This window comes from Numida meleagris, chromosome 7 (assembly GCF_002078875.1).
Source record: "Numida meleagris isolate 19003 breed g44 Domestic line chromosome 7, NumMel1.0, whole genome shotgun sequence".
Lineage (NCBI taxonomy): Eukaryota > Metazoa > Chordata > Aves > Galliformes > Numididae > Numida > Numida meleagris.
The window spans coordinates 21,328,622-21,342,707 of record NC_034415.1 but is presented as its reverse complement, the minus strand read 5'-3'; the positions used below and the strand labels follow the sequence as shown (position 1 = coordinate 21,342,707).

The following is a 14,086-nucleotide window of genomic DNA, read 5'->3' as shown; positions in this document are numbered from 1 at the left end:
CATATGAATATAAGAATTTAAGTGCTCTGTGGACATCATGCTTCTTGCCAGCAGGTGTAGTATTTCCTTAAGAGCAGCCACAATGCTAAGGGAGACTATGGGGTTGTTTCTTACAATTCTAGAGCAAAGTAATTCTTTTTTTCTTTGCACAAGAGTCTAGTGATTGGCAGCAAGTAAACACTTACACCTCCTTATCTTGCACTTGCAGATTTCTCTCTCATTTTTGGCAGCTGATTAATACCACTTTTTCATAAAATCATAGAATCAGCAAGGTTGGAAGAGACCTCCAAGATAATCCAGTCCAACCATCCACCTACCACCAGTTTTCCTCACTAGACCACCTAGAATGGAGAACATGCAAGCAACTGAGGATAAAAGCCAGGATGAAGGTTCAAATTCCCATTCTAAATAAAACTCTCCCAATATAATGTGTCAAATTAAATGTCTAGCTGACTATAGCAAGACTGCAGTATATCTGTGTACTACCCCATGTTGAGCTTCAGCCTAGGAAACTACAGAAATGACTCTGTGGGTAAGTGACTAACCAAGGCTGGCTGCCAGGCACTGCTGGTTATTTTACAGCACCGTGGAGATATAACCAGGAGAAAATGAAGCCAGGACCAGGCAGGTAATGAATGCTACCATGGGAGAATGGAAGAAAATTTTTAAGAAAGAAAGGAGTTCTGATATATTGTACTGGCATGACAGCTTTTCAAATGCAAAAGCTCTGCACAGCTGTATAGCACACAGAAGGTTTCACACACAGTACAAAAACAGTTTAACATTTCAAGACTTACAAAGGAACAGATTATTTTCTGTAAAACAGGACACACACTGTGCACGTGCATAACATCTCAAGACAAAAAGCAGGCTGCTTCTCTCTTCCTGGTGCAGATGGGCAGGTCAAAGAAATGATTATTGTCAGGGAGTTTTTCATCTCAGCAGAGCAGACATTAGAAGAATAATACCTGTCCCCTTAAGCTTAACAGCAGAATGAAAAACTGCTCTCTTCTTCCCCTTCCCTCCACTTCATGAAATTATGTTGTAGACTTTCAGCGACATCTTTCTCCCACAAAGGTTTTCAGCTTGTCACAACTCAGGTCTCTTTATTTGACGCTGGAAAGCGAAAATAGCTTGCAGACAGCTATTTCACGGAGTAGCATATTCATACATTTAATCTTACAAAAATCTAGCTGAACAGTGACTACATATAACTGAGCTGTTTATGAATCTGCATTTTTTCCTCTTTGACAGCTATAATTAGAAAAATGCAGAGAATTTAAAAGCTCTGTGTCATTAAATCCTCTCTGTGTCTTTTCCAGACACAGAAAATAAGGAATTTTAGAACTATAGAGCTAAAGTTGCATAAAGTACAAACCATACATGCTTTGAACAGAGTGCCAGCCTTCCTCCTCCCCAAGAATTCATTATCTAAATACTTGGCCTCGTAGAAATCACATCAGCACCGGGTGTCAGAAAGCTCTCTCTGATAAAGACAAGGTAAAGCTGAAGCGGATAAGGCCAAGCTACATCTGTTGTCAAAGATGAGAGCAGAAACACCGGATCCAGCGCTACACACAGACCACAGCAATCACACCTCAGGCCTAGTCCTGTTTCTGGGCAAACCAGTGACTAAAAGAGAACTGAGCTCAGCAGAGCAGAATCAATTTTTGAGATAAAATTGGACTACGTGGGCCACCGGTGTGCACCATCTAATCCTTGGTCCCATCCTGGATGCTCTTTCTGATCAGTTACTTCTGATAACCAGCATTTTCTAGGAATTACCTCTGTACATTCTTAGTGGCAGGGTCTAGCACATGGGAAGTCAGGTTGGCAGACTGTACTAAAGTAGCACTGCTCAGCAAACTAATGAAGTAGCATGGTTAGCTGAGAATGATCTCATCTACTTCAGCAATATAAAGATTCACTGCTGCAATCTTCAAGGGTTTTTACCTAGACAATCTTTTCCTGAAATGCGGAAAGAGATCAAGAAAACTGGGAATATTGGTGGGCAGAGTGCATGCACAAAGTCAGCTCTTGAAGAAACCACTGCTAGTTAGCCCTACTGTCATCTCCAGCATCTCCCACTTGTTAGCTGAAGGATGACAAGTGAAGAAAACCAGGGAAAGATGGAGGGCAACAGCCCAAGTTAAGCATGAGAATTCATGCTCTCTGTGCATTTTACTCCCGAAAGAGAAGATCTCCTTTGGGTAAAGCCCAGGACTGTTGCAAGAGAAGTGAATGCAGCCCAAGCAGCTCTCTGTTATCAGTAACTTGAAGGATTTGAAGGTCATCTTACAGAAAAACAGAAGAGTTGAGAGATGATAGTTAAGAAGTACCTCTCCAGGCAATAAAGAAATATGCTCTTCTACTAAAGACACACCGTGAGCACCAAAATGGGTGCATCACATGAAGATATGGCCTTTCATTTAACAGGTGAGGTCTGAATCTCTTGCAGATGGGAAAACTCTTGCCTTTAGTGACCAGCTCTTCAAACGTCACACTTTTGAACCCCACTGCAGTGTCAGGCCACCTCATTCCCCAGCATGGGAAAGTCATTAAAGGTGTTCTGAATAAATGTTAACAACCAGTCATAAACATCAGGCCATCTTTTAAATTACAAAGATGTGACTGCCAGTTAAGGAAACCATCTGATGCATTTTGTTAATCAGCTTTTCATTAAGGCTGATCAAACAGAACCATTAAGCACCTTTTAAAATAGTACATTTTTAGGGAGTTCCTGCTTGACTTTCAACACAGTAACTGCTCAGATTGTATTTTTTAATTTTTTAATTAAGTAAAAATGTCCTCTCAGCAAGTGAGCTAATTCTTGTGTGGGCAAACAAATAAGCAAGCTGTGCACTGCATAGGGTCTGGTCTTCACATATGTCAACACTTGTTGTTTACAAGGACGCGCTACCCCCTGCCAACCAGAGTGCTAACTCCTGCAAACACTGATACATCAATACAAACAATTGGAACAATTTTCTTGAGGAGCACAGGCCAGGAGGGATGTTTGTTAGTAGTAAGGGTGCTTTAAAGTCACACAGCTTAACAGTGTTAGCAATAAGCAAAATGAAAAACAAATCAGAAACAGTAAGTTTCAAAAAATATGTTACTTCACTCTAAGCTTTGGAATACCAATAAGGCTGGCTACCATCATACTGAAAACCAGAGAGCTAGAGAAAGTATTCAAGAAATGAATATTAAGCACACAGTCATATGACACATTGGATTAATCTAGGCTTGTCTCAAATGATAAATCTATGACATGATAACTCTGCTATTAAATGGGCTTACAGAGATCAAATTCCCAGCAAACTGATAATTCATATTAACAAGAAAAAAAACAGAATTTGGCTCTTTATTTTATTTACACCTTCCTGGCATTAGGAATAGTGTTTTATGCTTCTTGACGCCAACAATGGTATGTCTGTGTTAGAAAGAATAACAATTGCTTTAGTGATGGGTTGTCTATCTACAGCAGCTGTCCTATCTACAAAGAATTAGTATTGCTACAGCTACGCTGGGCAGCGATACCCAGTGTTAAGAGTGCCAGCAACAGGACTGAAGTAGGACTATCATCCAAAGAGACTTGAACAATTTAGTATAAATCACATCACTATTCTCTTACTACACGGCATTTGGTAGAGACCACAGGCTAAGCGTGCTGCTACCTACAGGACTTACCTGCTCTTGTAGATAACTGTGTAACTGCACTTAGCAGTTCCGTATGCAATTACCATGCAGCCTGCACTGTAGTTCAGAACATACAAATAATTACAAATAATCATGAAGCGTCCCCTCTGCCATGACATGATACTCACTACACATTTTCTTTTTATCTTTACCTATTTCACTTCCTTCTGCTACAAACTCCAGTCAAGGTCCTGAGATGGACACACTGATTCAGTATTTCCAGCTGACAGCTTCTGGTACGTGTCCATTGATTTAAAAGCGATATCTACCTCTGATACCCTCAGATGAGCAGTATAAGGGAGACTTCACCTCTTCGTCCCCTGCTTGCATAAATCCATTTTGTTTCATAACAAAAGATTATGTAGATGCTGTAGAAGGTATGTGTCTCTCAAATTTCATTCACTCAGTCCAGCACTAAATGCATAGCAAAACTCAACGCTTTTGCCATGATATAAAACGTTGGTGAATTTGTTTTTATATTTTTTCAAATAATTGTTAGAGAACTGCAAGAAACACTGCCCAGAGAGTTTGTGGAAAATTCAAAACCTGTCTGGACACAGTCCCAAGGCAATCTGCTCAAGCAGGAGTTTGGACAAGAGGACCTCCAGAGGTCCTGTCCAACTTCCATCATTCTATAATTCTGTGAAAAATTAAGTCTTACTTGCTTCTATTTTTAAGTATGGAAAAAAACCAACTGCAGAAGGAAACAACCCCTGGATAGCTATCTCCTGAAGAACCGATTCTCTGAAGCAACAGTAAAAATTACCCAACTGCTAATGCCTTTTTCAGTGCTATTATAAAATTGCTCGTGGGTGCAATTCTATTTAAGGTTTTGACTTCATCTACTCTAGTTTTCATTCCACTTTAGAAGCTCTGCTGGAAAAGTTATTAACAGTGACTGTAATGGCTGTAACGCAGCAAAAATCTGAAAAGAAACTTCACTAAAGGAAATCTACATCCCATAGGCTCTATCTGTGATGCTTTGGACCACATTTTCATAGTTATGATGGAGATACAAAAGCAGACTATGCAAAGCATGTCACAACTCAAATCTTTAATATCGAATGTTAAAAAAAATAAAAAAAACAATTACTTTCTGATTAGGTGAGGTGGGGTAAAAGCTCATTAATTTCAAAAGCATGCAAAAAAACCCAGCTTTCTCTTACTGTTCTTAGAACTTAAAACACACATGTAAATGCAATACTTGCGCCCAACATCTTAAAAATCCAATAAACACCACCTGAACTCACCTGAGACTGCGCGATCGAGGCCGCAGGGCTGGAGAGTGACGCCCTTCCTCATCAGTGATGCTCTCAGTACTGAAATGCTTGGTCAGGAAATGAAGTTCATCTGCCGTGGGCTGAAAGGGCAGCTGGTGCAGCTTCTCCTGAGATGAGCATGATGACTGAGTACAGAAAAAAATACAGAAAAGAAATGCACTAAACGCATGCATAGGGGTCAGCTAATGAATGGAAGAGGAACGGATTCTGCCAGACGCTGCATACTCCAGCGGAAAAGAAAGCTACTTATCAGACCAGGTGCCTCTTTTTAACGTTCTCAGTAGGCTAAGCCAAACCTTCCGTACAATGACAGACCTGGTGTGACCAGGACAACTTTGGAAACAGGCTAAGAAAGGAATATATATGATTCTAGAACCATTACATCTGATCATGAAGGTAATTTACTGTTAGGAGACAGAAAGGAATGTACATTAACATCAGTGCAACCCTGGAAATGACAAGGAGGTTCCTGGAGTGGTGAGCAACTTTCCTTTTCCCTCATGCTCTCTTAGCTCAGGAGTTTCACTGGCATGCAGAATGCTATGGAGCTGTGTAGACGCGAGAGTTTTTACTGATCATTGGCTCTCCTTGGAAACTGCTACATTAAGTGGTCTGTATTTTACTTCTCCATGATCTCCATTTACTTTCTCCCTTTCTTTACCCATTACACCTCCTTTCTAGCCAAGTAGGAAATAATAAAATAAAAGTAGCTGACATTGCAGAGCTGTAAGATTAATAGTTTCCTCTTATAAACAGTAAAGCAGTTCATTCGTGTTTAAATAAGTTAATAAATTTATATGACACGTGTCTTGTGATAAGGATAGATGTAAAGCAGATTTAATTCTTGAATCTGAATAAACTCAAAAAAAAAAAAAAAAAAAGTGTTGGTAACATCAAATGTTGGATGTTCCAGGGGAAAAAGCAGCAGGCAACTAAGGGCTGCACTTTTTCTTGTGTGATTTTTTTCAAGGTCCTTTCCATTTACAAAAATAAGGAAACGCATTACATAAGGACAAATTATAAAAACCTCTGAAGTGCCAGAGCAGCACTGAGTAACACCAGTGGGGCTTATGAAAAACACCATACTAACCTAAGTTCTGAGACTCCTTACTGATCTGCTTAAATTTAATTGTGCACACTTTTTTGGTGGAAGAATTCCTCCTTTTGCTCCAGTGGCCCTCACTCCAACAGGAAAGCAAAGCATCCTAGCACCAGAAGTATGGGTTTTAGGGAATTATGCACGATCCAAGATGTACAACCAAAGTTTTAACTCACCTAGCCCGCTTTTCTAGACAGTGGTTTGGGGAAAAGAAAGCTAACAAGTACGGCTAAGCAGTGAAAACCAAATGCTACCAGGGCTGCTCACTGACTCCAGCGTGTTTATAACGCTGATAAAGAAAATATTCTGAGATCACCTAATTTAAGTGTATCCAAATTTTCCATGAGAGTAAGAGCTACACTTGAACTTAAGAAAAACTAAGCAGACTGCTGCAGAGCCAATCAGATGAAGACCTGAATGTCGAGCACTGACGAACCTGAAGTTCTTTTCCTTTGATAACAAAGAAACTATCCAGTGCCCAACACATTGCAGAGAAAAGAATCCATCTGAAAGCTTTAGGATGTGCATGAAATCCCCAAGGATGGCTGGAACAGGGAATCATCAATTCCCAGGTCTTCCTCCAGGCAGGCCTAGGTGCACAGATCACATTAGGAAGTCCCGTCCAGCCATGTCCATCCAGAGACAACTATGTAGATTGTGTAAAAGCTTACACTGCTCTAATATACATAGAAGTCACAGCAGAGTCTGAGTATTTGACAGCTCCTCTGCTCACAGCTATTTTGCTGTGCACACTGCTTATGCCAAACTTAGGAAAGATTCTCTATATTACAGAATGATGCAAGCACTCCTTGACTTCAGGAGCTTTCTTTGATCACCTGTCTTACACCATACAAAGAGTGGGAAGAAGCATCTGCTTATGCTAAAGCAGCAACGCTTTTCAAAGTAAAGGTGTTTGTCATCCATGATGAATAACACCAAGCCTGCAAAAGAGCAGGAAGACTAAAGGCACTGGCTTATGAAGTGCTGCATTAACAGGAACCCGAGCTCTGGCATTAGAAATGCATCTCTTACTCAAAATGAAATTAAACTAAAACTGACACATTGAGGAAAATTTGCACATATCAAGTTACTTGAGTTAGAAAAGAAAAATCAAAACTGAAATTCTAGAAGAAAACACGCCTCCCAACAGCAAAGCCACTGGCAAACGTGTGTTAGTGAGCTCATGGAGGGCCACTAAATTCCTTCCTCTCTTTAAAAGAAATCAGATCATAAAGTTTGTAGTCCCAGGGAATAACTAAGTGCAGCTCTGAAGATAAAGACTATGATGAGAAATGAACTTTCCTCTGCCTTTCTAGCAGCCTTAGGGCATGAAGCTTTCTCAGTAAAAAAGCACAAGAGCAAAGTGAAACACTTCTGAAATATTGATTTTTAAGTAATCATATCACTGTACTCAATAGTTGCAGCAGCTTAACACAAGCATTCCCCTGGTGTCTTAATTACAGATGCAGAAATGGCTAACTCTTCAATAAAAAAAAAAAATCAAACTAATTATATAGTACTACACACAAACTTTGCATCTAGAAAATGAATAGCAAACTTGGTGCTTAAAAATAATTGCATATTGGCCCATTCAACTGACTATTCTACACCCATCTAACTTGAAAGATCTTCTCCAGCTCTTTCAGTGTTGGTCTGATGTGGTCTTCACTACTGATACGAAAAGGATAAATATGGTGGGGTTTTGTTGTTGTTTTTTTTTTTAAATGTCATCTATCAACTGGAATAAAAATTAAAGCAGAATCGACAGGTTTCCACAGACCTTAGAACAGGTAAGTGCTTTGGTTCGTTCAGTTTGTTGGTTGGCAGAAAGCAGATCTATGATCACAGAGATGTAGGGCAGCTCTAGCTGCTGTGCAGAGGCTCAGGCCCAGCAGAACACAATGACATTTTACCTCCTGATATTTCATTTCCTACTGATATGTACACACCAGAAGGAAGATCTGCTGCCACCCTTCTCTCTTGCTTGAAAATGCAATCTAGAGAACTGATCACACCAAATGGAAGCCCACCATTCTGTTATGTTCTTATCCATAGCATTAATTTGACATCTTCTTACTTCAGCTTTAAAGTCTACGCAGGAATAATACTGCTTTATCAACTCCAGCGGTGCTATTCAGATCACTTCAAATTAATTCTAATGTAGGAAATACTATGACAATAGTGTTGTCGTAGATAAGTAGTAAGGAGGATTGGCTTAGAAACGTGGTTCTAAGTTTAATGGCTCCAAGACTGGTTCAGTACTTACTAAACATCACATTTCAATGTCTTTCTGAGACTGTAAAACTGGATTAGGAAGAAGACAAGAGAGGAAAGACTCAGCTATATAGAAAAAAGAAAAAAAAAAAAGAAAAATTGGAAATACAGGTTTTAATCTATTTCCTGCAAGAAGGTGAACTCAAATCTACATGACTATCACCTCTGGCTTTGCACTATACCATCCTGTCTTCCGTTGCTTACTGCTATAATACTCAGGCTATTTAGACTGATGCTTTCTATGTGACATGTCTACCTCTCTTTTATGGAAAAATTTCAATCAAAATGATCCAGCTATTGCTGGGAACAAGGCGAGACAGGAATATTCTTTCTTTCCTATGTCAGAAAACTGGCAACTTTCTAAAAGTAGCTTTCATGTTCCTGTTTAAAAACAAAGACTGATACATCCAACAAATTTATCTTGTTACTTCTGCTCTCTCCATGAACAACTACCCCAAGGCTGGTCAAACTATAATTTCTTGGGAAAACTGCTCATCACACAAGTAAATAAGGACTTAAGACACTGCAGGCAGTTTGGTCTCCAGCTTCACAGGCATCTTGGAAGCTCTCTCAGTGATTACCAATGATCTGACTATTTGGATGTCACCCCCACAGAAAGTAACTACACATGTTCCATACTTCTTGTCACTTGTCCCCTAAAGAGGGCACAGCCAGGGCTTATAGTGATAAAGATTTATTTTAAGAACTACAGAAGCAAAAGCAGAGCTCCTTTTTAAAAGCTGCTCTCCAGTACTTTAATATAAAATACTGCTTGGCAGTGAAACCAGGACCGCCGTTTTCCATGTTGCTCATGAAATGTTCCCCCATATTTCTCTGTGCTCATGTCTATATACCTGTACACATACTTCTCCTCCATGGGGAAAACGAAATCAAGTCTAGTCTCCTTCTAAGGAGACAAAAAGTGGGTAAAATTTTTTTAAAAAAAATCCTGCCCTGAAGGACTAAAGATAACAAACTGTAGAAATTGTGCAAACTACAGTCTGCAGGAACGTGTCTGAACGTATGAAGCATTCAGATGATATTAATGATTCAAAATCAAATTTTAATCATGTCAACTTATAGCTAAAAGGAAAAATTTGACCCCAATCTCTTCTCCTAATATATGGAATGAATTTAACACTCATGTTCCAAGGACCTATGAAGATCAATTTGTACTTGAGAGAGTTTATGGATGAACTTACTAGAACAGTGCAGAATGAAAATAATGATACTGCACTCAGAGTAAGATTATTACTCATTAAGATTAATTACTTAGTAAGATTAATACTCATGGAGTACTGAGCCCTAACTAATGCAAGAATTACAATTACAAGGAACACACTCTAAACAGTACATATAAAACAAAACAATCAGTGTAAGTATAAGGGAAAGAAGGAATAATATGTGAGCAGACTGTTAAGGCACTCACCATTAACACATACACAAAAACATGTTAACCCAAGTCTGACAGGTAGCCTTAGCATTTCTAGTCTTTCTATGCATGGCATTGTAAGATTGTTAGGTAGATAAGCATAACTCATACGCACAAACTAAAGAATAAGATTAATTGTATGAAGTATCTGAGAGCTATAAGGGTTAAGATGGTGTTGGTGCCTTATTGATGTTAACAACATATCAGCCTTTTGAAAGTACAGAAGAATTCAAGCAAACGGCAGACGACCTTTCTAATGACAAGTAAGAAATTAAAAGCTTCATTAGGAGATTCAAATTATTGAAGTTGAGTTGACAGATGTGGATTACCAGTTTTCCCTTCTGCTAACATATTTTAACACTAAGAACATGAAAGCAGACGAGGATTTCATTTCCCAGTTACAAAAAAGCTGAGATCTTGCTGACAATTATGTGCTGTCTCAGAGCCCTGCCATTTCTGACACATTGTGCCTCTCAACTGAGCAGTCGAGCCAAGTGCTACACTGGGATTTCACCAATAGTAAAGGCAAAGTGCAAGATGATAGGAGCTGGGAAATGGAGGAAGAAGCAGTGGAACCAATAATTAAAACAATTTTTTAAAATAATTAGTATATTTAATAATGTTAGCAAAAAAATGAAGAAAGATCAGATATTTTAGTAAAGACTCAGAAGCTGATTTGTTAGGGTGTGTCTGTACAAACGGAATTGCTTGGAGAAGTCTGGGCCACTTACTGAAACTGTTGAACTGGGAGTGTTTGTTCCATATCCCGATGAGGGAAGGGAGGCCAAGGACCAGCGGCGTCCATCCGTTCTGGGGAAAGAAGCAAAAGAAATTACTGTGATAGACCTACTGTGGTGAATACTTGGAGGAAATAAACATCTACCCCGAAATCTTTTAACCATTCGGGTTTTTTAAAGTCTTAAGATATTCAAATAGGCCAGGTATCTGTGAAAAAGCAGCAAGGGCACATTTCAAGAGAAAAAAAATAAATGACATTGGAAAAGATAAAGCAAATGGACATCAGATTCCTGCATTACATTACAGAGATGCTTTTTAAATATTGCCAGTTGTGCAAAAGTTGAAGTTTCAGGAAGGAGCAAATAAAACTGGCTCAGTTTAAACTTCTTTGAAAAAGGCAGTCTTGCCTAAAGTTGTTACACAGTTCCTTGTCTTCGAAATAATGTTGAAAACTGAGGGAAAAAAATCATTTTAAACCATGAAACTAGTGGAAATTGACTTGTTTGTTTACCTAGTCATAGCCAAAAAACATGATTCCTGGGGAAAATAGTCAAAACACCCTGAAAATACTGTCAGACAGCTCTTGTTTTTACCAACGTCAGAACTGAGGACGGTACTTCTAGGAGAAGAACCAGTACTGCACTTGAAATCCTCTTCTCCCCCTAAAACCCATCTCAGTGAGCTTGGAAAGCAAACTCAATTCATCTCAGCCCATTGTGCTTCTTCTGCCTCTAATTTCATCTCAATCTTGAATGCATTTTGATTCCTATAATTAAAAATGCGTCTTGTTGCATTTTGGGATGAGTGTTACAGAAGTCTCCCTCGCATCAGTTTCAGTTCACTCGTTTGCTTCGCTATGGCAGACTGCTCATAAAGGGAAACTGAATTAGAGCAGTTCCTCATTCTAACTGACTTTGGAAAGACTTTGTGGTTTTGGATGCACATCGATACAGCACATTTATGCAGGCACATCGTAAAATAGGACGCTTGGTACGGATCTGAAATACCACTTATAAAATCTCAATTGCTATCTTTGCAGCAATATTTCTCATCCCATTATGAATACACAACGCCTCAATCTTCAGAGAAAACTTCGGCGCACACACAGACATAAAGACCTGTTTATTTTCAGGTACTTTGCCATCTATTTTAGAACAAGAGGGAAATAAACCCACTGTGCCATATTACTGAAAGTTTTATATCAAGAGAGTTTTTAAAACGATTCATGCTTCATGCATAAAAAATACTCAAGCTGTAATGCAGATTTCTATACATGCGTACATTATAGCTAAACCCCATTTAGCCACAAGTGATGTTCTCCTTGGCAAGACAAGCATATGAAAGATTCCAGGAGAAATTAAATTCTTTTCTTAACTCTGAAAAACCACCAATGTCAGCACTGCAAAGTCACTGTGTCATGTGGCAGCAACTGGACACCACGAGTCAGCTGCAGAGATCTTCATTCAGCTTCTCTTAGTGCACATGGGTGCTGGTGGGACCTACAGGTCAATGATTCGACTTCAGTTTGGACCCTCAGCCCCAAAGAGGGAGAATACCTTCCTATCTTCCCAAGGAGTAGACAGGAATGGACAACTCTGTCATTTTTCGCAAAAGGAAAGCCTAACTCCTCTTTTAGTGATTAGCCTAAATTGTGCATTTGAAATGACTTTAGTATTTTCATTTTGACAATGTTAAAACAAATCCTTCTTCATCAGAAAATTACAGGATACCTCTTCATGCTTGGGCTATTTTCTACTGATGCAATCTAGTCAAGAAACGTGCCAAGCCATCAGGACAATGGGTATCAGCTCTATATCTAACAGAAAGAGGTGAGACAGGAAAGAAAACTTCCAAATCAAAGGCAACGGGAATAAGACTTTAATAGAAATTTCCTCTCTCATTTATGCAAAGCATTTCAAAGCTGCTTCAGTGTTTTGTTAATAAAAATTTCTTTTCAGAGAGACTTAATGCAGTATTCCTTCAGGAAAAGATACTTGGAAAGTAATTTTTAGGTCTTTTATTTTATTGAAAAATAAACTTAGTAATGAGTTTTGCCTTTTAAATGTCATTTTGGTAAGTTAATTAGGAGGTTTTTTACGGCAGCTACGATGCTATTTCATGAACACAGATGAATTTCAAAACGAGGAGTTAGAAGAATAAAGCATCTTCTCACAAAGCACTACCGGTTTAACATTTTAGGTCAAAATGCAAAGAATTTCTGTTCTGATTACCAAGGAATAAAAGCTGAATGCCTAAATGGGGTTCTGATAGCATGAACTTGTTAGGGACACAGGCTGATGCCTGGCTGCACAGAAGCACGGTTCATACACAACAGCAATACGATGCGCATTACCTGTCCGCTCTGTGTCCGTGGCTGTATGGAAGAAATCGTACAATGATAATGAGGGACGGGGAAGTAAAAGATGCACATGTGATTTGAGGGAAAAAACAACAGACCTTCATACTCTGTTACTAGTATTCCACTAAGATGGCTTTTACCGAATACTGACAAAATTAACCATACGTTTTCTTACCCATACAAGAGAATTTCTGAACACACTGACTTTGTGGGTGTGAAACAGCCATTGAAATGGCACCCAGTGAGAGATTTTCCATTAAGCAGTGGTCAAACTAAGGACAATCTTGCAGTCTACTGTAGTGAATTTGGTTTTACAATAGAGTTTTTCGAACGTGTTCTCTACTCCAAGCCAAGAATCCACTCATCACAAGGCTATAAGCAAAGAAGAAAATCGCAAACGGTGTTCAAACCAAATAATAAATGAAGAAATTGTATCAAATATAAAATGCAGGAAAACAGCAACAAATAATTTCTGTGATGACCATGGGAAGAAATCAGGCACGAACTCTCTCTTGAGACCCAAACAACGCTGAACAAAAGGGTACAGTGACATATCCATTTGTTTGAGGTAACAGTGCAAAACATTTTGAATTACTTAACACCGTACTTCCCACAGATGTTATTGTGATACTCTGCTTGATAATATAATATATACATGTGGTACTGCTGGCATAGCTATTCAGGGTGTAATACAAGTAGAAAATAGAAACAAAGTTCCAAAACAAGCTGAGCTTAAGTGTTCTTTTCAGTGACAGAGAAAGTATGCAAAGCAGCATGTACGCTGTAAAATGAACTACAGCATATAATAGGACAGACCTAACCTTTGTTTATTTCCTTAAAAATAAGGAAGAAAGAAAAGTAGGAAAGGACACTCTTCTGAGTTTTAGTATTAAAACTGTTATTTTCTGTTTGGAAATTTGTAAAGCAATTTTACTGAAGTGTTGGAACAGCCAGCGACTGATGTTGAGCTTTTACAGTGGTTGCAGCTACAACTTTCCTCTGGTGATCCGGGATCCAGAGCTCCAGATACTGTGAAAACTGGTAAAATTCCAGTTCTCTTCAACAGAACACACGAAATAAACCCAAACTAGGCTCAGATCCCTCTATAAAAATAGACGTGGATGCATGAGTCCATTTGAATTGTTTTACCACCAGGTAAAACTTTAACTAATTTTTCCCTCCAAGGCAATACAGAAATACATATC

The 14,086-nt window shown here is 38.9% G+C and overlaps 1 protein-coding gene across 3 annotated transcripts in view; it reads right to left on the bottom strand.

Annotated features, from left to right (window-relative positions):
* Positions 1 to 14,086, bottom strand: part of MAST2 (microtubule associated serine/threonine kinase 2) — a 151,287-nt gene that overhangs the window by 35,617 nt on the left and 101,584 nt on the right. For 2 of the 3 annotated variants that reach the window (XM_021405166.1, XM_021405167.1), the window contains 3 exons: positions 12,876 to 12,896; positions 10,516 to 10,594; positions 4,950 to 5,104 (listed from right to left, as the gene is read on the bottom strand). In XM_021405166.1, the coding sequence (XP_021260841.1) occupies positions 4,950 to 5,104; positions 10,516 to 10,594; positions 12,876 to 12,896 (255 nt within the window). The remainder of the gene's footprint in view (positions 1 to 4,949; positions 5,105 to 10,515; positions 10,595 to 12,875; positions 12,897 to 14,086) is intronic. The other variant, XM_021405165.1, reaches the window with a different exon arrangement.